The 24,498-nt window shown below is 38.4% G+C and overlaps 1 protein-coding gene across 4 annotated transcripts; it reads left to right on the top strand.

Annotated features, from left to right (window-relative positions):
• The first annotated feature begins 4,432 nt into the window (after positions 1-4,432).
• Positions 4,433-24,246, top strand: c28h1orf159 (chromosome 28 C1orf159 homolog). Of its 4 annotated transcripts, XM_048561019.2 has the most exons (9): positions 4,433-4,528; positions 4,740-4,830; positions 10,568-10,652; positions 11,460-11,561; positions 12,864-12,929; positions 13,028-13,162; positions 15,197-15,222; positions 17,009-17,039; positions 22,453-24,246. In XM_048561019.2, the coding sequence occupies exons 2-9, from the start codon at positions 4,759-4,761 to the stop codon at positions 22,533-22,535; spliced, it is 600 nt and encodes a 199-aa protein (XP_048416976.1). In that variant the 5' UTR covers positions 4,433-4,528; positions 4,740-4,758; the 3' UTR covers positions 22,536-24,246. The 4 variants fall into 4 exon arrangements, with proteins under 4 accessions (XP_048416976.1, XP_048416979.1, XP_048416980.1 ...); XM_048561022.2 differs by lacking the exon at positions 11,460-11,561; XM_048561023.2 differs by lacking the exon at positions 13,028-13,162.
• The last annotated feature ends 252 nt before the right edge of the window (positions 24,247-24,498 follow it).

Raw genomic sequence — 24,498 nt, 5'->3', positions numbered from 1 at the left:
GGTCTGCTGAGCTTTTCCAAAAACTTCTGTTTTTGTTTCTGATTTACAGCATCCACAGTTATTTCAGTTTTTATTTGGTACCTTTTGCTTAAGGTTGGTGGGCGACACAATTAAAATACATAAAAATATTACTTTGCAGAACTTCCTGCCTTACGTCTGGTTTCATGGTTTCCCTCACACTTCTTGGATTGACTCTTTCTCCTAAATAATTTCCTGCATCCATATTTGGAATATGAACTGCTGAGAAACCATGGCCACTTTGCCCACCAATAGTAGTACTGTAGTTTTACATTCTCTAGTTTGCACTGCAAACAAATCCCTATGCCACAACTGACGCAACTTTTCACTTCCTGAAATTGCTGTTAGTTTTGCGATGTAACTGTAGATAGTAGCAAATCAAAGTCTTATTCAGTAATAATTGTATCGGAGATAATGGGAACTGCAGATGCTGGAGAATCCGAGATAACAAAGTGTGGAGCTGGATGAACACAGCAGGCCAAGCAGCATCTTAGGAACATAAAAGTTGATGTTTCAGGCCTAGACCCTTCATCAAAAAAGTCTAGGCCCGAAGCATCAGCTTTTGTGCTCCTAAGATGCTGCTTGGCCTGCTGTGTTCATCCAGCTCCACACTTTTTGTTATCTCTTATTCAGTAATCTCACCTGCTCTTGACTCCTTATGTGTAAAAGGAAATTGATTATACTAAACCTTAATGCAGAGCTTTAAAGTGAGTTTAACATTGGGTGACTTATACATCCCTGTTTTGGCAGTGCCAAAATGAAGTACTGTGTCCCAAGAGTCTAAGGTTCGCAAAACTTGGCCTTGAATGAATATGTTAACCATTAATGACTAGCGAGTTCAAATCAGAAACCACTGACTCGAAACTACGTTGTAGTCAGTCATTGAAATGGGTAAGATAATGTTCCAAATAATGGGAGGAAAAGTTTCAGCCACTAATAATGTGAATTACTGAAGGATGTTGTATAAGATTGTTGGTATCTGAAAGGGTTAACTCATATGCCACAATAAACTCTGCCCATAAGGCTTCAAAGGGATGTACCTGGGTGGAGCTGATGAGTTTCTTGTGAGCTCTTTCTGTGTTCATTAGAGCGTGTACAGTGTTTCAGTTTTCGTGCACACTGTTAACAACATGTAGCCAAAGTAGTAATGCAAATTACCTCAAGTTAAGCCTGTTGTCTTACAAGGCATAATCATTATTCTTAGATGTAGAATATAAGGGATGTGGAGACATTCTTAACAGTGAAATCAGGAGAGCAAAAAGCAGATATGAGATAGCCTTGACTGAAAGGTTAAGGATAATCCAAAGAGAGCCTACAAGTACATTAAAAACAAAAGAACAACTAAGGAGAGAATAGGGCCAATTACAGATCAACAGGTTCATCTATATGTAGAGCCATAGGAGACGGGAGAAATACCAAACAAATACTTTGCATCAGTTTTTATTGTGAAGAAAGGCATTGAAGATAGGGAACGCAGGGAAATAGATGATGATATCTTGAAAACAATCCACATTACAGAAGAGAGGATGTTGGAGGCCTTAAAAAAACATAAATCTGAATAAATTTATGGGACCTGATCAAGCATGTCACAGGATGTTGTAGGAAGTTAGGGAAGAAATTGCAGGGCACCAAGCCGCAATGTTTGTATCATTTACAGCCACGGGTGAGGTGCCAGAGGAATAGAGGGTGGCTAATGTTGTGCTTTATTAAAGAGAGTCTGTAAGGAGAAGCCTGGGAACTACAGACAGGTGATCTGACATCAGTGGTGGGTAAGTTGTTGGAGAGGATTCTGAGATATAGGATTTACATGCATTTAGAGAGGCAAGGATTGATTAGGGATAGTCAGAATGGCTTTGTGTGCGGGAAATTGTATCTCACAAATGTGATTGAGTCTTTTGAGGATGTAACCAAAAAGATTGACGAGGTCAGAGCAGTAGATGTTGTCTACATGGACTTTAGTAAAGCCGTTGACAAGGCTTTGCATGGTAGACTGATTGGTAAAGTTAGTTCACATGGGCTTCAGGAAGAACTTGCCAATTGGATACAAAATTGGCTTGATGGTAAGGGACAAAGGGTTGTGGTGGAGGGTTGTTTTTTGGACTGGAGACCGGTGACCAGCAGTGGTCCGCAGGGATCAGTGCTGGGTTCACTGATGTTTGTCATTTATTTAAATGATTTAGATGAGAATTTAGGAGGAATGGTTAGTAAATTTGCAGATGACACTAAAATTAGCGGTATAATCAACAGTGTAGCAGGCTTTCTAAGATTTCAAAGGGATCTTGATCAGTTGGGCCAACTGGCTGAGGAGTGGCAGATGGAGATTAATTTGGAAAATGCAAGCTATTGCATTTTGGTAAAACAGAGAAGGACAGGACTTATACAGTAATGGTAGGGCCCTGGGTGGTGTTGTCAAACTGAGACCTAGTGGTTCAGGTAGATAGCTCTTTGAAAGTTGCATCACAGGTAGACAGAGTGGTTAAGAAGGCATTTTGTACACTTGCCTTCATTACTCAGACCATTGAGTGTAGGAGTTGGGATGTCATGTTGAGGTTGTACAAGACGTTGGTGAGTACTTTTGGAGTACAGTGTACAGTTTAGTTGCCCTGCAGTAGGAAGGATATTATTAAATTGAAGAGGGCTCAGAAAAGATTTACCAGGATTTTGCCAGGATTGGAGGGTTTGAGCTATAGGGAAAGGCTGGATAGACTGGGACTTGTTTCACTGCAGCAAGGAGATTGACGGGTGACCTATTAGACGTTCATAAAATCATGAAGGGCATAGCTAAGGTAAATAGCGAAGGTCTATTCCCTAGCATGGGGAAATTCAAAACTAGGGGGCATATTTTTAAGGTGAGAGGAGAAAGATTTAAAGGAACCCACACAGTGGGTGGTTTGTATCTGGAATGAACTGCCAAAGAAAGTAGTAGATGCAGGCACAGTTACAATATTTAAGAGACATTCAGATAGGTACATGAATAGGAAAGGGTTACAGGGGTATGGACCAAATGCAGGCTAGTGGGACCAGTTTAGTTTGAGAAATTCGGTCAGCACAGACAAATTGGAACATAGGTTGTTTCCCTGCTGTATGACCCTATGACTTCAAACACACCCTTTAGCCATGGTGCAAATGCCCTCCTGCCACTGTAAATCCCTAGAGCTTCAGTGGATCACACACAGCTCTCCTATAAAATTTAAGCTCAAGAGAAAATGGCCCCAGAATCAAAATTCCCAGGTAAAATGTGCCCTGATAACTGAATGGATTAGCTGAAGCCAGATCTGAACAGCTTTGAATTGTATGGATATGTATCACACTGTACTTCTGGATTCAGTTAACCTGGAAAATATGGTCACCTTAGTTTAACTTTGTAGCAGTGGAACACAGAAAGGCTTGAACTAGGATGGTCGTTAAGTCAGTGCCATTTTACAAGAAGACTCCATATGCAAAAAGTTATTTTAAAATTGTTATTTTTCTGTTTCAAATAGTAAATTGCCTGTTCCTTCTCCTAACCCTCAGGCCACTTACCAAGTGTAACTGAGGCCTAGGTGGGTGATATCTTCCAATGTAATTTATAACTAATTCCAAAAGATATGCAAGCATGGACACTGTCATCATTTTGTACTTCTCATAACCACAGATCTAAATATATTTTATCAACATCCCATTTAACTCAAACTGAATCAAATTGGGAATCCATAAGGACGGCTGTTTGAATCTATCTCCCACATAACTTTAATCAGAGCTGAAGTGAAATGGTGAGGGGGTAGCATTTATGCAATACTGTGGGGGACAGTGGGGTTGGAGTGTTGTGGGAGAAAGGACGTTGATGGTTCCGATTCAATAATGATCACTTGATTGGAACTATCAACATCCTTTCTCCCCCTGCACTCGAACCACACATCCACTCCTCACTATGCTGTCCCTCCACACTTCACGTCACTTCAGCTCTGATGAAGAGTCATCAAGACTCATCTGCAGTGATTTGCTTCCACATAACCTTCCTTGGAGTTGTAAATATCTATCAGAAATTATGTGTCAGAATGTATTGATACTCCAGAGCATCAGACAGTTGTGGATATTCAGTATATAGTTTTGTTTCACTTCAGTAGTTCTTTATTTTCTGGAGATTTGAAGGAAAAAGAAACATACATATTCTGCTGTCAGGTTTAGACATGTCTCTTCCAGGTACCAGCTGCAGCCTGTCTATTAAATTGTTTATTTCCTAATTGACCAAAAAAACAGAAATGAAGATTGCAATATTTTTCTCCTTTTAAAATAACTTTATCTTAATTCTACTTGCAAGGCTGACTTTGAATGAAAGCTTTGACTCAGGCTGTAATTGCTAAAATTTATTATAGGTGGGTGTGGAATAAAACCAGAAGGCTGTGCTTGTATTCAGATAAGGCCTTTGTATCCTAGCAACCAACAGGGCTGCCATTATGAGGAGGAATCTGCATTCAGCTGCTGTGACAGGGTGAAAATCCGAATGCCTGAACTTAATTCTTTCACTGGAGTAAGATTTTATTTTATTCAAAGAAATCTCTAGGTGCAATAAATAATTCTACCTTGTATGTGTTTACCAATTGCTGTGACTTTGAAAAAGTGCTTTCTTTAGCACGATCTCGATGTTTTACTGACTGCTGAGCTCTTGGTACCGGTATTGAAGTTGCATTTTGTATGTTATTTTCTGGCAAATTTATTTGGTTGTGTTTTTACTTTCGCAGAAACTTCTTCCTTCTGGCCATGACTGTACCATTTATCATATTCATGGCAGGACTAGTGTTTCAAGTCTGTACTGAAACACCACAGTCGTTGGTACGTGTTATGGGTTTCTTTTTGCGCGACCTAGTATTTGTTCAGGATGAGCTGTGGTGGTTAATGTTGCTTGTTGAATTGCAGGAAGTGCCTGAAATGACGCCTGCTACATCACGTCTTCCCTTGACGCAAACTGGGTTGAAAACTTTACATGAAATTTTACAGCGTTGGCTTGACAAGTCTATGCTGGTTATATAACTTTCCTTTTAAAAAAAAAAAATTTGGTTGTAAATAAACAAGCCTCTTCTCTAATTCGTTATTTAGTTATAGGGAGCTTTAATTAGAGAAGGAAATTAGAGGTGAAATCTGAAGGTAACATTTAATTTCGTGAGTGCTGTTGTGCAATTATTCCACTTCTGCAATTTGATTGTGAAACTGACTGAAAAGAAGTTACTTGTCACATGACCATGGTCACTATGATCGCTAACCATATGAATGAGAATGTGTATTTGAAAAGGAACATCCATCCTGCCCCATGCCATCAGCCAGTTGTATTTTTTTTAAAAAGGCTTTTACTATACTGTCCTACCCAGAAGGGCCACTCTGCATCATTATCTATAATGAGCTTCTGGCCATCAATCCTAACTCTTAACGTTTACTAGTTTGAACCTATCCCCCTACTGATGATACATTAACTCCTTATCCCTAAGTGACATTTTTTAAAATAAACCTTTTTGAGATTTCCTTCTTAGCTGAAGCTTTTTACTAGAGGGAACAGTCTCCTGGTTCTTCTGTATATTGCTTTCATGCTAGAATATTTTCTACATTCCTATTGGTTATCAAATTTGAAGGTGCTACTGGTATGTTCTAATTAAACTGCATTGTTTAGTGTTTCATCATACTCTGTGGCCGAATGAATTGGAACATAGTTGACCCCATCTAATATCAGTGGGGTTGACAAGACCATCCAGGCTGCAGCTATGATACAGTCCAAAGAATGACTCTCATTATTGAGGAGTGTCTATTGACTAAACTTTAAGACAGGCTTGAAATAAATTTCATAATAATAACTTATTGATTAATCCTTGTCGAGTGGATCTGTTAATGCCCAGTTAATTTCCAGTCCCAGATGCCTTTCAGCTTCTACCTATGCCAATGTGTTACATACTTTCAACACATTGATTTTAAATGAGTTCTCAAACACCTGAGCAGGATTGTACTTTTATTTTGAGCGATTATGGTATTGAGTTGATAACAGAAAATCACTTTTGTGTTGGAAATTTCTGCAATGTGATGATTTGCTTGCTTGTTACTGTGGTGGTTCAGAACTTTTCTCTTTGCTTAATTAAAATCAAGCATTAATATACAAATCAAGATTGTGTCAAGTTTTGGACTAGTGACAAAGTTGGCGGGCCAACATCCTAATGGCAGGCTTGTTGCAGTCAGTGATGTGAAGGATATTAGTGATTGGTGTACGACAACTGAAGGAGTTTTATTTTTGCTTCAATCACTTTTAGGCTCATGTATAATGCAATATGCCTGCCCAGGCAGAAGTAAACTTCATCCTGGCTTATCCATGCCTTTTTTGAATTCACCAGTAGAATGTACCATTAAATTATAGCATTTGTGCAGGTCTTTTTAATTAGTAGATAAAAGCCTCCCATCATTTGAGCTGCTTCTTTCTGGTGGGACATCCAAAATCACCATTTTCGATGTGATGAGCAAAAAAACCTACGTCTACCCATTTTGCCAAGTTGAATATTTGTTATGACGGTTAAAATTCATTCATATTTCAAGAAGTGATTTGTTTTCCACAAGCGGGCACCCTTGATATTCCATCAAAAAAAATCGCTTAAAAAAAACTTTGTTCCTATTCTTAGCAAATTATTATTGTATGGAGATATGTTCTCTTTCTGACTCCATAAAAGAAGGCATATCTACATAGTGTCTCTGGAAACCTTAGTTCTAACCGAATGCTGATTTAAGTGTGCATTTTTTTTTAAGAAAGAAATTGTTTTTGGGAAAGGTTAGCTTGTTTCTGTCACAATTGACCTTTTTTTTGTCTGTTTAGAAAAGCTTTGTCTCTTGTTAAGAAAACGTGTGTTGCACTTTAACTTTTAAAGTGTATTGCACACATGAATCTGACTAAAGATTGTGCAGAAATGCGGTTTACCTCTCTGTACAGTACCTGAAGTGATAACCAGCACAGATTCATTTAAGGGGAAGCTTAATAAACTGTGAAGGGAGGAAAAGAGCAACAAGCTATGTTGGTAAAGTAAGAGTAGAACATATACACAGACTAGTTAGCCCCAATGACTTATTTGTGTGCAAACATTCTGGAAATGAAAGTGGTTGTTGTACAATATATGTATGGGCCTCAACAAAAATTGTCATTCCAGCTACACCTTTTTTTAATAAAGCAGGAAATCTATCGATATGGTATCAGGTTTTTTTAAAATACCTGCTATGTAGACATCATGAAATGTTGAATGGGAAATGTCTGGTTTAAAGAAGATCTCTTTCTCCAATCAGTGCATCTTCTGAATTGTAACTTGATTTTACAATTGCCCTGACTGACACACCCCCCCCCCCCCCCCCCCCGCCACACAACCTTGTACAAGAATATGCAGTGTTGAAACTTGAAGATCACATCCAGTATTCTTGCATGCTGCTTTTCTAACTGTGTCTTTCAGTAATTTCTTTTTTCTCCTGCCATTGAAACGTGCTGTTCCTTTTGCACATAAGAATAAAAATGTTTTCTTTGAAGATGGGAAAGTTTCAGTTGAAGTGGACACCTTTTTAATAAACAGGTTTATTTTTTAAACTGTGTGATTTAAATAAATGCAACTGTGCTTAAACAGCTGTTGCCTTTAGTGTTGAAAGGTGACAAGTCTTAATTTTTTTTGACTTTATATAGGAGTAAATGCTTTCATTCAAAATGTTACTTTGTGTCCACCTTTTAGTCTTAGTTACCAAATGAGGTATCCACTGAATCATTTGCCCCATCTCCAATTTACTGTACTTGATGTGCTCACTTGTATGAGGGTATAGTCTCACGGTTGCCTCTCTGCATAATTTCCAATGTCTAATAACTGACTATTGTTAATCTGTTTAACAACAGGATTTATGTTTGGATATTGGTAAACATTCTCACTTCTTCCAACTTGGACTAGTCATTAGGACCTCACTAGTTTAGTGTGTTTTAGTCCAGCCAATGATTATGGTGTCCCTATTTTTAAGCTCAGCCAAAGACCTAGACCAGTAACCTTCCTTTGTATGCTTCAATCTGTTTTCAATGTTCTAACCAGGTAAGAAGATTCTAGTTGATCACTGAGTAATCCAATCAAAATGGTAAGTCAGACTGGTAGAGAAAGCATCTAGGACATGTTGCCAAACAAAATCAAGAAATAGAGTAAGTTAGGGTTTGACAAGAATAAAGTTTTTTTTTCTTTTTTTTAAAAAAAAATTAAGGGGCATGCTAGAAATCCAAAACAAATATAACGCTGGAGAAATTTGGCTGGTCTGGCAGCATCTATGGAGATGGAAAGAGTTAATGTTTCAAGGCAGCCTTGTTCTGAACAGTCATACCAAACTTAATATGTTTAACTATTTCCGTCTCCATAGAATGTATTAAGTTCAGTATGACTGTTCAGAACCAGGCTGCCTTGAAACTCTGTCTTTCTATCTCCATAGATGCCGCCAGACCTGCTGAGTTTCTCCAGCATTCTCTGATTTTGTTATAATATTTGACCTAAGACGCATACTGCTGCAAGACTTCCTTTCCATTGGAACCAGTAATGTATCTTGCACTGAAAGGCATACTCTCTCTCATTTGCTGATGACACTGGTTTGCAGTAATATGTAAAACAGTTTTGGGAGAGACTCTTTACTACAATAAAAAATAGAAAATTAAAGGTCATGCCATTTTGAAGGCATTGATAATGTTTGTATGTCATGATTAGTTAAGTAAGTGTGTGTGTGTGAGGGAGATATAGAACAATACAGCGCAGGACAGGTCCTTCGACCCTCTATGTTGCGCCAAGCTGTGAACTAATCTAAGCCCATCCCCCTACACTATCCCACCATCACCCATTTGCTTATCCAATGACTGTTTAAATGCCTCTAATATGGCTGAGTTAACTACATTGGCAGACAGGGCATTCCACACTCTTACCACTCTCTCAGTAAAGAACCAGCCTCTGACATCTGTCTTAAATCTATGCCCCCTCGTACAAGCTGCCGTTATCATGCTAGGAGAAAGGGTGGACTGAGAGTCTATCTAATCATGGTTTTAAAAACAAAAATAAGAGTTTATCTACAACAGCATGCACTTGTGGAACACGCTTAACTTCGTGAAATGATGGCAGGTTCTTCACTGCAGTGTTGTGAAGCAAAATTTGACTCTTCCTATCTCATTAGGACAGGTGATCAAAAGCTTGTTCAGGACCAGGTTGTAAAGAGCATTTTGAGGGGAGAGTAGGGCTTAGGGAAAAGAATTTCAGAGCTTTGGGCCAAAGTAGTTAAGGCATGGTCACCATTAATGCACCAGTTAAGACTGGGACTGCTCAAGAAGTCTGAATTAGTAATTGCAAATATCTTATTCATAGAACTTTTGTAGGTTACAAACTATAGAAAAGGGACAGACTTTGATTTTTAAACGGAGGTGGTGTAGTTAGGCAAAGAGATCAGTGAACACCAGGTAGTGGTGATGCAAATTCAAATATACATAGTAGATTTTTGGATGTGGGTAGAAGGTGGAACTGATGGGTTTACCGGCTATTACTATATTGATCTAAACATTGTAACAGAAGTTGACAAGCAAGAGATACTAATAACATAGATACATTGCTTAGAAAGAATACTAGGTGTATCCAATATGCAGAGAATCAAGAACAAGTTAACAAAAACATTGCCTGGACACCAAACAGCATGTGTATAGAACATCAAAGAAAGACCGCTGACGATTTGGAAAGGCTTCAAGGAAAGAAGCTGCTAGGGTACCTTTTTTTTATGGCCCTGGGTATTGTGGTGTCGGGAACAGGAAGCCCTGGATAGATAAATAGGCATGAATTGTCACCTGACTAAAACAGCCTGACTTATTTCAAGCACATCGTCCAATGTTGCTGAATGTGATTGAGGACACGGGACGCAATTGAGGTGGCAGAGATAGCCAAAGGGCTTTTAAACTCACTTTTGAGCAATTTCACAAAACCTGTGACAGTGAATTTGCTGACCATTTTACAACTCCATCTTGTGGAGTATGAAATGGTTGGCTGATTTTTTTTTTTTGTAATCATCATTTCACATTTTGCCACCATACTTTTTTTTGTTACTGAAAATTCACTCAGCTGTCAGCCTGCAGAAATTTGGCAGTAATTGGCTCAAGGTTATGGTTAAGATGTACTATAGTAACTTTGATTTGCTACTGTGCATGTCCATCAGCGGTTGGTAATGGATTCTGAATTTAGAGCCTTTTAATAAAGCTGCCATGTATTCAGAATAGCTTGCATCCTGAAATTGTAGGAATGCCTGAAGACATGTACCTTAGCCAGGCCAATATTTATCCTTTGAAATACATAATGGATTAAAAAATGATCTGGTCGCTCATTTCATTTGTCTTTGTGGAACTTGCTGTATGCAAATTGACTGCTGCCTTTCCTACATTATTGCAGTAATTTTAAAAGGACTTAATTAGCTCTGAAGCACTCTGGAATGAGCTGAGCATATGGAAAGCTCTTTGGAAATCCAGATCTTTGTCCTTGCTCTCATTTCTGGTGCTTTTGGTTTTCTTTTCTAGATTCCATTAAATACACTCTCTGAATGTTGTGCAGATATCTCAGATGAGTCTGGCCTTTGTCCACAACGCAGTTCTTGTCATTCAGGTACATTTTTAACATAGTGCCACCGGTAATATCAGCCAACCAAATCTACTTTTATTCCATGTGTTCTTGACTTCCTGAATATGTCACTGGGAGAATGGAGCCCTCAACTTTGAGCACTTTGTGTAAAACATTCGTAGGTAAGACGTTAACTTCAAAGAGCATCACTCTCCTGAATCACTACCATCCTTGAGCAGCATCTATTTTGGTCAACATGCATTCTTGTGCTTGAGTGAGAATACAGATTTCGTGTTTAAACGGTGCACTTTTTTTGACTATTGTTAATAACATTGATAACAATTTAAATTTCCATTTTGTTTGCTTTGATTCGAACAACGCGATGATTCAGATTTTATTTTAAACATCAGTAGTCATTTGGATTAATCACATACTAAGCAGAAAGTTGAGTCTGCCTAAATGGATTCATGCTGCACATGTAAATTCTATACATACAAAAGAGAATTGCCTAGCTAATTCTGACCTTTTTGGTGAAAGAATGAAGTTCTAGCCATTTAATATAAAAAAGAAATTGGCAGATCCTTCCCAGAATAACCGCCTGTGGGTCAAGTGAATATTTGCTTTCCTCAAGAATTTGGGCGATGGATTAAATGCTTTGGTGTCATAATTTGCAGGGGTCTAGAGGCCTCCGCTTTCAGTCCATGGTCCTGTAGGTTGGGAGTGCAGGGCGGATGGAAAGAGAGCAATCCAATCTGTTACTACATCAGTTTAGTTGAGCTTCTTTTTAAGAACTACAAGTTGGCTGAAAATAATTACAGGAGTTTTGTCTCTTCACCCATTTTCCATTTTTAGGGTGTTACAGGCACTGGTTTAAGAATGGAAGTACCACCTGCATTAGGTGCCCTAATGAAACATTAATCAATTCCTTGAATAATCGGACTGAATGCATTATATGTGAGTAACCTAACAATGTATTGTCAGACAACGTTGGGGTGGAGGGGAAAAAAACAATATCGTGATACAACATGACTAAACTGTCTGGTCATTGATAATTTTGCTTGAACACTAGCCACTGCTAGTGGGAGATATCCATTAAAGTCCCTTCCGACCTTGCACACAACCTGATGTCTCCTAAAGACAGATACATTGAAACTTAACCTAAAAGTGCCGTTTCTACAGTGGGTGAGAACTTTGTTTCTGATCAGAAGTCAAAATTGATTTTCCAATCTCCACTACTTGGACTGATTGGGCAAGTTTTACAAGTTGTGCTGGTAACAAAGAAAACTAATGTGTGATTCTTAAGGAAAAAAAGTACCAAGACCAGACCGTTTCTCTCGCTCGCGCACGCGCTCATATGAGGAGTAGCAGACCAACTCCTGCAAACACAAAACAAAAACTGGAGTTTGTTTCTGACTTCAGTGACTACTCTTGCCAGTTTTCTTTTTCTCTGCTGTAGTAGCCAGCCAGATTCAATGCAAGTGATTTAAAAGCATTGAAAGTTTACGTTCATTATGACTTTAATTGTACACCTGTGAACTAAACAGGTAATAGCTGTTTAAAATATATTATGGGCCATGTAATTCAAAAGTGCTGAGTTACTTTTAGCCCAAATGAGAGATTCTGGGACCAATTAACATTTGGTGGAATTTGGAAATACAAGTGAGAACTCCAAACATTCCCAACCCTATTATAGGAGAAGATAAGTAAAGTTTCCTCATTTAAGTAACTTCCTACTAGAAACTGTGTGGTTAACTATCAAAATCATAACATTTCTTGCCTTCAATATGTTTTTCACTAATCTTGTTATCCCAAAGTTTCCAGGGAGAATTCTGGAATTCAATCTACTCCATCGGAATAGGTTGAAAATAATCTTGAGGATGTAGAGATGGGTACTCCATCAATTTGAATAGATCGCACAGCTTTTGTAGGATAAAAAGGCAGATCATTCAACCCAACTCACTTGTACTGATGGCTGTACTGGAGATGTGCATCCTCATGCCCCACTACATCTAACTTGATCATAAGATCCTTCAATTGCTTTCGGCATCCTCTACTTATCTAACATCCCTTTTTAATGCCAAATTATAGTTTTGAATTGCATTTTTAAATTGGATGTAGAAATAATTCAATTTATTGCAGCATTTTAGCCTTTATTACTGTAACTTCCTAGGTAAAAGATGTCTTTTGAATTCATTTATTTGGATATAATTAGTATTGTATGAATTTCATGCCCATTTTAGTTTTCCTGTTTTATAGCATATTTCAGCAGTGAAGAGAAGGTGGAAAATGGCACCACAGTGGGCCCAACCATCCTTAAAATTGGTAAGAATACAAAGAGAAAAGCACAGATATGCCATGAAACTTCTAGCCACAATTTAAGTAACATTGATAAATGATTCTTATCTTTATTTTTGGTAAAGGAGGGCCAGGAATAGCTGCCTCATTATGCCTTGGAACACTATTTATCAGTTCATTCTTCATTCTTTCTGTTGCTGCATTTTTCTACCTCAAGCGATCCAACAAACTCCCACATTTGTTTTACCAGCAAAACAAAGGTAAAGACTTAACATTGTATTGTTTCACTTATGGCTGTTGATAGATGTGCGCACTGTTTGCGGTTAAGCCATGACTTTTTTTTATTCATTTCTTCTCCGAGGTATCCTTTCCTCACTATGCAACTGCTACTGACAGTATCGTTCTGATTCTGTACTGTTCCTGGTCCTAATGATGTAACAAACTTGCTGCTTAAAAGCTGGTTTGGGAACTGTTAATAGACTGAAACTGATAGGCAAGTGAATATTTTGGGAGAATTTAAATCCAAGTGCTGAAATAATATTGGCTTCATAAGTTATAAATAAGAACAGTTTGATTAAAAAGATTTCATGTTTCACAAGATGAGCACATTGGTTCAATTAACTCTCTGCTAATGATGCTCCTTTTGGGTCAGATCCATTAGAGATTAAAACTTGTCAATCCAAGCCATACTTAGTGTTGACAAATTTTGACAATAACAGGAAAAATTTGCTCGTATAATTTCTGAGCATCCGTTGTCGAAAGCTTTTTGTCAAAAGCTGAAACAACAATATTCACAATTTAAGGCAAGCTATCATTTTCTGTCAAGTTAAATTTTGGGTATTATATATTAACCAAGAGGAGAAATTGCGAACACCATGTTGTGTGCACTCGGATGCTGTTTTTACATAAGTGTGGTAAACTAATTTTTGTGGAGAAAGAGTAAAACAATGCAGATGTTTACCAGATAGGGCATTATACTGGCTATGAGCACACAAAGTTATTGACTGAATAGTAATCCAGAGCAAGTTGTGGAAAATGTACAATTTGTAACACACTTTAACTTTAATTTCTATATTAATGTCTTATGTGAAAAGTAAACTGTTGGGACACATTGTTTATTTCTTTTTCCAAGCCAATTTAAATTATTTTCTTTAGTGACAGTTGCCAAGGTGTTCCAATGAAAGTTTGTTACATACTTGGCAAAGGTTAGAAGTTGATGTGGGTGACATAATGACTGCTTGTCCTTTTTAAAAGCTGTACAATTTAATAACCTTCCTTTTGAAACTGCTAAAACTAAGATGTCTGTGCCATTTTAAAATCTGACTTGTGTTGTGACCAGTTATGTAATGGATCTAGACTTGAGTGTGGCACCATCACTTAAACAATGTTGTTCAGTTATTCCCATCCCATCTTTCTTGCCCTCATTCAGATTTTTTTCCTCTCTCCAACCCTTACCAGAATTGTTCAATGTTCCATACTGTATTTTCTAGTTTTTAAAACTATGCAGCCCCCAGAAGGGTAAAATTTTCTACAAAATTGAACCATTGTAGTCATCCAATTTGCTAACATGTGACTGATTTTAATGCTGTTAATAACGAATAGTGAGGTTCGCGTCGCCACTTTCCGCAATTTTGGAAGTGATTTTTGGCAGTGCCCATTTGCACCCCTGAGGAAAAGTGAATCTTACAGTTTCTTTCTTAAATGAATGTTTAGAACACTGTATCCAATGGTTTAACAGTAGTTGAATCTTCAGTTGCTGAGAAAAATCAGTGGGGTAAAAAGCTGTTAAGGAATCATGTAACATAGTAGACTGCTTGTCCATCCTACCTGTGCTGCCACTTTAGTAGAGCTATCCAATTAATATCATGCTTGCACTCTCTCTAATTAAGAACCTGCATCCACTATCCTTTTTTTTTGGGTGGCATATTGCAGATTGCAATAGCTGTGATTCATTTGTTCTGGTATCTCTTACAATAGTTGTTAAAAAGATCCTAGTAGAATGCAGTATGTTCACAGCTATTTCAATGGCATGTACGGTAAGTGTCCCCCCTGGCAGTAAGCCCCAGTACATCACTCAGCTTATTCGATGAGCAGCTAAATGCTGCAGACCAAAAGGATCCTCGTTTCACAACCTGACTGTGGTGTTAATTGGTTCTGGGTAGGACAGTAATACATTGTCACTGAAAATTAGCTTCCAGGGAATTGCTGCTTGACTTGGTGAGCAGACGTAATGTAGTGTCAACGTGTCTGACATGTGCTTTTATTACTGGCTAAGGTTTTACTTTTTTTTTCAGCTTCTATACTGCAGCCAAATGAAATGGTGAGTGAAACTGCAAAGTTCCTATATGAAACCATTTGGGATGTTTTACATTTCAGACTCCACGTAAATGCAGATCTACTTGATGTGTTTTGAAGGAAAATGCCTCATCTGTGTTTAAGAGGATTTTTTCCCCCCCTCCCTTTTTTGTTTCAGCAACATGATAGTTGAGCATCTCCCGCACAGTTTTGACTATTAACCAATGACTAGGTAATCACTTAAACCTAAAAGCGGAGTCTGTTTTGATACTGGAAATTTTGAAATAAAATCAAAGTGCTGGGAAAGCTCAGCAAGTCTGACAGTATCTGGGGAGGAAGAAGCAGAGTTAATGTTTTCTCCTGGAAACCACTTCTGTTTCTCCAGGGATACAGCCGGACCATAAGACCACAAGACATAGGAGTGGAAGTAAGGCCATTTGGCCCATCAAGCCCACTCTGCCATTTAAATCATGGCTGATGGGCATTTCAACTCTCCCCATAGCCCTTGATTCCTTGTGAGATCAAGAATTTGTCGATCTCTGCCTTGAAGGCTTCAAATGTCCCAGCCTCCACTGCAGTCCATGGCAATGAATTCCACAAGCCCACCACACTCTGGCTGAAGAAATGTCGTCTCATTTCAGTTTTAAATTTATCCCCTCTAATTTTAAGGCTGTGCCCACAGATCCTAGTCTCCCCGCCTAACGGAAACAACTTCATAGTGTCCACCCCACACTAGACGTGCTGACTTTCTTCAGCACTTTGTTTTTACATCAGTTAGTCATCTCATTCAAGATTTAACTGAAGCAATTCTGTCACCCTCTTTTTCCTTCCCCCCCCCCCCCCCCCCCGATTAATGGTAGAACTCCTGTAAAGAAGTGACCCATTTTTTTTGTTTTAAAATAGATTCATGTTTTAGTTTCAAGACTTGCTCATGTCCAGCATTTTTGTAATTTTGAGTTGTCTGTCTGAGTTACCTGTCATCATTCCCTTTTATATTCACTTTAAAGGTCCATGGGCATTGACTTTGAGTCATCCAGGGTCTAGATTTTTGAATTCTAATGTTCACAATGGTCCTGCTTCAAGTTTTCAGTTAGACATTTGTTTCCTGCCACCTTCTTGCCTGACGTTTGTCTCCTGTTGAGCATTTGGGCTAATTGGCTAATTTCTCAGTTGAGGATTCCTTGTAATTATGAAACAATCCTACAACCATTAAAAGCACTACTGTTTATAGGTAGCTACTGAAACTAATGTGCTGTGGACCAGGACACAAGCCTCCATCCTTAAGATAGTTTTGCATTTCGGGTTTGGAATATATCTGACATGGTTAATCAGATTGAGATTGTTACAGTAAACAGACAATAACCAAGGAAGTAGTCAGGTATGTGATAGCACTTTTGATAGAGCCAATGAATTAACCCTACTCTGCTGTATCCCCATTGTCCTGTATTTATGCAGTTTTTTCTTTTAAAAGATTGCACTGTATTGGTTTTTGCCCTTTCAAATCACTTCCATAATTTGGCAAACACAATGGCATTGTAAAAAGTACAGTAGAACTCTATATTTACCTGACTTTCATTTTTGTGTCAATTGAAATGGATATAATGGAGGTTGAAATTGGATCAAAGTCAGCTGCCTTTATTTGATCTGCATGACAGCTCACAGCAATTTGTGTGCAAATGCTGTGGAAAATTCTCTCTATAATTCATGCTGTCATCAGTCCTTTTAATTTGGTAATGAGTTTCAATTCTGATAATTAAATAACAATTCTAATCAGTGGCATTATATGACCAAGGTGTTTTTTTGTTTTACAGGCAGAAATTATGAGGAGCCCCATGAGATCAGGTAATAGGCTGCAACATAACAGAAGGGGCAAGTTATTTTAGGCATATATGTACATATTAAGGGGTACCAGAAGGTGAGATTTAATGTCCGAAATATTGGCGGCTTTTGCAATCCATTTGGGCTTCTCCAATGCATAATGAATAATATGTACTCATGAAAAGTTCAATCTGTCATTGTAAAATATTTCCAATTTTTGCCACCCTCACCACTTCCCTTCCTTCTCACTTATAGAGAATTATTCTGGTTGCTATTTGTCTTGATCTAACTGCACTAAACAAGAGCGTGATTACAGTTTTGCTACACATGCTAACCATAGCAAAAATTCTAATAACACCCCTGGTGTTATTTGCATTGAAAAGTCTTGAGAGAAGCTAATTTGTTGATTTTTGAACATTAGTTGTATCCATTTCTATTTCTGTTCCACTCCATAGTTTAAGTAAGAAACTTCAAATTATTGACTAGCAAAGCCCAATTTACGAAATATAAACTCTTGTCAGCCCTCTCTGTGCAGGTGATTCCTTGTTTTATGCCAGTATGGTTAGAGTAGAAGAGAAGACAATAATATGCTGGAAGCCTGAGTCAATAGACGAGAGGCTGGAAAAGCCTAGCAGGTCAGACAGCATCCGAGGAGCAGGAAGGGCCTGTAGACTCTAATTAGAGCAGAAATTTACTGTGAATTTTCACTACCCTTAAACTACACAACCTTCCCCATTAGCCATTTAAACCTGCTTGGACAGTGTGCGAATTGGGAGCATAAGTAGGCTATTCAAAACTTCTATTCCATTCTACCGCTAAATAAGATCACAGCTGACCTGCTTGTGGCTTCAACTGCACAACTCTGCCTACCCTCAACCACCATTGAAATCCTTTATTAGCCATGAATCTTTATACCTCTGCCTTTTAAAAATATTCAAAGATCCCACTTCTATTGCTGTCTGGAGAAAAGTTTCAAAAACCTTTGATCTTTGTAAGAGAGAATTCATCCTCATCTCAGTCTTAAATATGCGACCCCTTTGCTTAAATACCAGCAATTAAAGCTTGGTTAGACAAACTCTGGGCAAAGGCATTTTTGGTCAGAGGTATTTCATTTTGCACATCACAGAACTCCAACTCACTGATTACAACTGGTTTCCCACAAACCTATGTGTCTGTCTTTGTGTGTATTTTATAATATTCTCATCCAGTGATCAAGTTATAATCATCTCTTGTTCCCTATTTCTATTTTGTCTTGAGCATCCCTGTCAGATCCTAGTAAATAACAAAAACAGAAGTTGCTGGAAAAGCTCAGCAGGTCTGGCAGCATCTGTGAAGGAGAAAACAGAGTTAACATTTTGGGCCCAGTGACCCTTCCTCAGAACTGATAGTGGCTGGGAAAATGTCAGTTTAATTGCAGAAAATAGGGAGGTGGCTTGGGGAATAAACAATAGAATAGAGCCCAGAGAGAGAGACAGACAGTTGGACAGACAAAGGAGTTCTCTTCCTAATAAATAACATTCTCCATTTTTTTTAGTTCTTTTTCATATATATCTGTTGGGAGGATTTCTGGCAGCTTTTCCATGATTTGAAATTGGTTTCCATTGGGCTTATAATATGTTTTAAGGCCTGCCAAATGCCTTCTGTGACTTCAACTTTAATGAAAGCTTTTTTCTTTGCCTGCATGAGGTGCATTCTGATGCTTGATGAGAGTTCATTGTAGTTTCTTTCCATGCTAGGAGCTGATCACTTATTATTGACCAGACTTTAGGATTTTTGCTGATCACAACCATATCTTCTGACTATTTATGGTGAACTTGTGGCATGGACTGTCTACATTAGTATGGCTGGCAATGTTGATAACCAAAGTGTAAATTATAAACCATTTTGTGTATAACTGCATGGGTCTTTCCACAAACCTCATTACTAAAAGGCTTTCTGTTGCCAAATTCATATCTATTCTATTCATTTGTGCACACATCACTAATGTTGTAATTAACAAATGGCCCACAATTATCAGTGAAAAATTTTGTAAGGGGAGCAAAACTGTCCCTATCCATTTTACTAGGACCTTTATTCACAATAATCTTGTCTTCGCTACATATTATTATCAGGTAACTAAATCTAGTTGGCAAATCGACAAATTGAATATAACTTGCCTTACTCCAGATCTTTTTAAATTCATAGCCAATACCTCGCTCAAATTTCTTGCTAAGGATAGATTTGTTATATTCTGAGGGTGTCCTTTTGGCATTTCTTACAAATGTCACACCATCTCTTCTATAAACCTATTGAATTCTTCACCGGCTATTCCTGTATTTTTTTTTACTAGCGTTAACTTTTTGGCAGAAGGATGGGCAAATTACTTAAGTAATTTTGACAATTGTTTTGCAAGCATTTTTTAAACTTTGTCTGTCTGCAAATTATAACTGCTATCAAGGCAGTCTAAACTCAGTACTTTGGCACTGTTTAATTACTGCAAAGGGCCTAATGGCGTACCCCTGAAAGACTAGCTTCAGTCTTTCTGCATTTGTCAAAACCTGACTATGCTTAACAAGTGAGCAAATCTTTTGATTTCATTTAAACATTGAAAGATAATTTGTCCACGTTCATGTTCACTTCACCAATTTCCAATTCTTCTGAGAGGGGGGGAAATTACTTCTCAACCTACGTTTGTGTGGTTGCAAGGCTTGATTCCACTTCTGTGAAGAAATGACACAAGTAATCGTGGTTACTTCATTTCTTATTAGTCATAAAGTTTGCATTCAGAAAACAGATGGGTAACCTTATCCTTGTACGTTAGGTTTTCATTTAACCATCTTTCTGAAGTTTTCTCCAAATCATTCTTTTGAGAATAGTACTTAGTTTTCAATGTTTTGATGTAGGAACAGCTAGCCATTCTTTGCTACTGCTGTTAGAAACATTTCTGTCCATGGATGCTCTCTGACCTACTGTGATCTCCAGCATTTGTTGTTTTCATTAGCGGTTAGACAAGTTTAGGCATATGCTTTTCAAGTCAGAGTTTTATTTCAACTTGCACAGTACAAACACCAACAGACTTCGATTTATTTGTTCCTCTTAACCACCTTTTATTCTTGTGCCATTATCTCACTTAATTTGTAACTTCTTGTTCCTTTGTTCCATTTGGTGCCAGGTATCCCTGCCTGACCCTTCTAGATGATAACATATGTCCTCTAGTTCTAGTCTCTCCCAAAAGGGGAGACCTTTCAGTACCCATCCAGTATATGTTTCAATAAGCTCACCTCACCTTCTATACTGCAATGAATATAGGTATTTTGAGGTAATCTCTCATTCAAGTATGAGTTGATCAAACCTTTTGTCTGAACCTTCTTTAAACTCTTTCCATCGCAGTTACGTCTTCCTTTTAAATAAGGAGACCAAATTATGTGATAACATTCTGTTTGCCTTCCTCCTGTGTGTATATTTTTTTGAGCCGTGGGCATCATTAGCAAAGTCAGCATTGGTTGTCCTTCCCCCAATTACCCTTGAATTGAGTGGCTATTAGGCTGTGGCAGAAGGCCTGCTACAAAGGACAAGGAATTTTAATTGATAGTGACCAGGAGATTACATTCACCTAAGTACTCCAGCTGTTGCTCCTAACAATGTTGGCATTTTTATTGTCCTATCAAGATTGATGAGCATGTTTAGAAGGTCTAACAGGCATTTGTAATTCTTAACGAGCATTTAACAGACCAGAAGTCAATTATTTGAGCTTGAAGCATGAATTTGAGCAGAAATTGCAATAGACATGCTGCTTTCCAGCATATTAAGTATCTTGATTCTCTAAGCTTAAGAATTTTTGCTTCTGATTGTAATATGGAATGCTGATTTCAGATGGAACTGCGAGAATCTGACAGGTGCAGCTATTGCTGAACTGATTCCAGCAGTTATTGCAATACAACGTGGTGTGGCTGCTTGTATTCCAATTATCCTCCATTTTTGTCCTGCAGAGGATGCTGCGTTACTTTCCCCAAGATATGGGGAAGAGCTGAAGAAGCGTATAATGTGGAACCTGCATTTCTACAGCACGATTATCTGCTTGAGGGAAAGACTAGTAGCCCCTATTGCAAACACTTTATCACTGTTCCTTCAGTGGTGTAAAAATCCTCTCCTGAAAGTTTTTTGTACACTGGCAAGGGCACATGCGCTGCCTGCTTCATCTTGCTTTTCAATGCTGTTCTGCCTCAGCTTCTTTTATTCCACCCTCTAAGTTTGAGCTCAAATAAGACTCTGCTTGTGGCCTGACTTACCTTAAATATTTTTCACGTATTATCAGTATCCCAGCAATTTCTTTTTAATATGCACTAGTTTTTTTTGCAGTGCTGTAAATGTGATATGTTAGGAGGCTGCTTTTTTTTGCATCCTGCACAGAATATTCTAGGTTGCTGTGCGTGCTCAGACCCTTTAAGGAATTTAATTCCCACCTTTTGAGCAGCTAGTCTAACAGCAGCTTGATTTCAAAATTCTTAGAATTGTGTTCAAATGCTGCCATGGCTTCTTTCTTCCCTACATTAGTAACCACAAAGACCCAGTACATGCCTCTAACATTAATCTCTTGGCATTGCCAATGATAGTTGGCAGATTGTTCATCCCTCACTCTGTCTGAATCGTAAAATAGAAGCCCTACAATGTAGAAGCAGGCCATTCTTCCATCAAGTCCACACCGACACTCTGAAGAGCATCCCCCACCCCCGCCACTGCATTTCCCACCCTAGATGCTATGGGCAATCTAGCATTGACAATCTGCCTAACCTGCGTATCTTTGGACTACGGGCAGAAACTGGAGCACCCAGAGGAAACTCATGGGGAGAACGTGCAAATTCGACACACAGCCTGGATCCCTAGTACTATGAGCTGCCGTCCAAGCTTTGTAACTTGTCCTTTAGCCACCTTTTATTTTTGCCTGATTACGCTACACTCCTGTGAAAGGTACTTTGATGTGAAGCACAGAATGCAAGTTGTTTTATGAATGAGAGTGAGATATTTGTTCTGAGATTTTGAGCAAACCTAACCTTTTGCTACGTGATCTTCATTCAATCTTCTGATACTGCCTTGTTTGTACAAACCAACCAGTGCAAATACTCAATCACTGGGGTGCTGGATTTTTGGATATTCCTAGAATTTGACTTGTGGCAGAGTCTAGGATTGTCAGAAGCATGGAATAAAGTGAGGTGTAAAATAGTGAAGCTAGTAAGCAGTCTGGAGCCAAACCAAGCCAATATAGTAACCAAATGCCCAGGTATGTTTTTAAAATTTTATTGAATTAAACTTTGATTCTTGGTAGATTAAGTGTTTAGTTTTCAGATAATCAGATTGAATGAATGTATTTTAGCTGACAATTCTTATATTTGTGTGATTGGCATGTTTCTCCTTTCTGCTGCCTAGTTCATTCACTTCTCTCTTTCTCTTGTATTTCCAGTGCGAAAGCAAAGATATTCAAGAAGAGAAAGACTGTCTGCTTCTACAGCTTCCTTTGCATCTACTGCCATAAGTAATGTTTGATCTTGCACTGTCTACCATTTATGTTCGAAAAACGGTATTATTTTGATTTGTTCATCGTATAGATTCGCTGCACTGATGGACACTATATCGTTCCGCCATACTGCAGAAGATTGCAAGGACCACTTGCCAGAATTCTTGGTTTAGTGAAACACCACTGAAGATGTAACTTACAGCATACCTATCATGTGGGCATTTGGAAGTACAAACATGATTTGTCCCCAGTCTGGGAATGTTCTGTTGGGCTGTTCTCCATCTTCTGGTTTTACTTCAGAGATGAAGTGCTCCCAAGTCAAAGGTTGATGTGGAACCAGGAAAGCGCATATCACCCACAGGGATCTACACTATCCACCTGTTTGCAGATAGACTGATAGGCTAGTCTAGCCTGATCTAATTTCTAATATTCCCCTGATTTCTTTGCAATGCTTCAGTCTTCAATTCCTCCCAAAATTAAAGTCTGAATATCCTGGATGCTGTCCATCCATAGAAGTGCTGGTGGTTTCTAGTCAAAATTCTATCAGCACTGGCAGCTCCAGTTTTCTTTCTTTAGCTGTTAAACTTGAGTTGTAACTGGTTATGTTTCTGGCTGGATTTATGATTGCTGGTTACCCCTTCACATAATGTCCATGTGCACTTTCTTCTCATTGTGCCAAATGCAGAATATACCATTTGAGCTTTCCTAACTCCACAGACCAAGACACTCTAACATGTATCATTTTAGTTTCATATTGAGTTATGTCCCTGAAGGTAACTGGTGATAGTTGGTTTTTTTTTTAAGCTAATATTACCTCGTTCTCAGCTTGGTTCTTTTTAATTACCTCAAATCAGACATTCCTGCTTTTGACTGGGTAACATTTTAGTATTTCCTTTAATGGATAACCTGTCAGAGATACTTGATATGAGTGTAGCAGTTTTGGTTTTTTGTTTTTCAAAATTCAAAAGCCTAGAACAAGCATGTTTCTTCCATTCTGCTACCTCATTTGTGCATTGTTACTGAGCTTTAGTGTGGCTATTAAAATTGTCATGCTTCTAATCTGGCCTTCGTTAAGCTTTCCTTAGTCCACGTGTCTGCTTTTCCAATCATTACTTATTCCTCCTACCCCTTGGCATTTTTACCCTCCATTTCTCTTTTGGCAGGACAAGGCAGTCAGCTCTTTGAATTTGCTTCTAATAGCTTCACGTGATCAACCCACCCAATCATGCATACTGTAATATTGCAATTTAAAATTCTCTAGGCTCACTAGAAAAACATGACCTGTCATACCATGCTGTCGACATCAACTTCCTTCAAACATGAAAATGAGTTGCAGAGATATATACAGATGTCTTTACAATACTGATGAAGTTTCTGCATAGCCTCAGATTGTGTGCAAAGTTCAATCATCCTGGATTACAGGAATTTCTCTTGAAGGAGATGGATGCTTTCTATAACACTTCAATCCGTGGAATCATGAGACATTAAACAGTGACCAGGTGACTCCTAAGTTTTTAAAAGCAAACTTAAAGCTGATCATACTCTTTCAGAATTTTGAGTTCTTTCTCTTAAATCTTTTTGGGTTTCAGATTGAAGATTCTTTCCCCAATTTATGTCCACAGGTAGGATTGATCCTCTGTATGGCTATCAAAACAAGTATTTTGAGCTCTATTGCAGCAAATAAAGGGAAATGTAACTTTTAGCTCTATGAAGTAAAGGTGGTATTTCACCCTCTTTCCCCCCCCCCCCCCCCCCCCCCCGCCACGGCCTACATTTCTTTCATTTTTTTTGAACTGAAGATGTGGAAATTCAAGAACCCCCAAATGTTCATCCTCCAGAACTGACCTTTTTTTTTATTCTACATTTGTTCAGCTCAGTTGACTGCATTTTGGCCACTGTGGCCAGACTGTTAGTTTACGGAGGAGCCGAGTCAACTTTGAGATTGATCATTAGTTTTTCTTTGATCTGGAAGTGGACCTTGGGATGACATTG

This window comes from Stegostoma tigrinum, chromosome 28 (genome assembly GCF_030684315.1).
Source record: "Stegostoma tigrinum isolate sSteTig4 chromosome 28, sSteTig4.hap1, whole genome shotgun sequence".
Classification (NCBI taxonomy): Eukaryota; Metazoa; Chordata; class Chondrichthyes; order Orectolobiformes; family Stegostomatidae; genus Stegostoma; species Stegostoma tigrinum.
This window is presented reverse-complemented; position numbering and strand designations above follow the sequence as displayed.

Bases quoted from the DNA above. Each gene is read 5' to 3' on its own strand.
- c28h1orf159 (XM_048561019.2), top strand. From the start codon at position 4,759: ATGACTGTACCATTTATCATATTCATGGCAGGACTAGTGTTTCAAGTC. The intron at 12,930-13,027 runs GTAAGAATACAA...TTTTTGGTAAAG, and splicing joins CCCAACCATCCTTAAAATTG to GAGGGCCAGGAATAGCTGCC. The intron at 13,163-15,196 runs GTAAAGACTTAA...TTTTTTTTTCAG, and splicing joins GTTTTACCAGCAAAACAAAG to CTTCTATACTGCAGCCAAAT.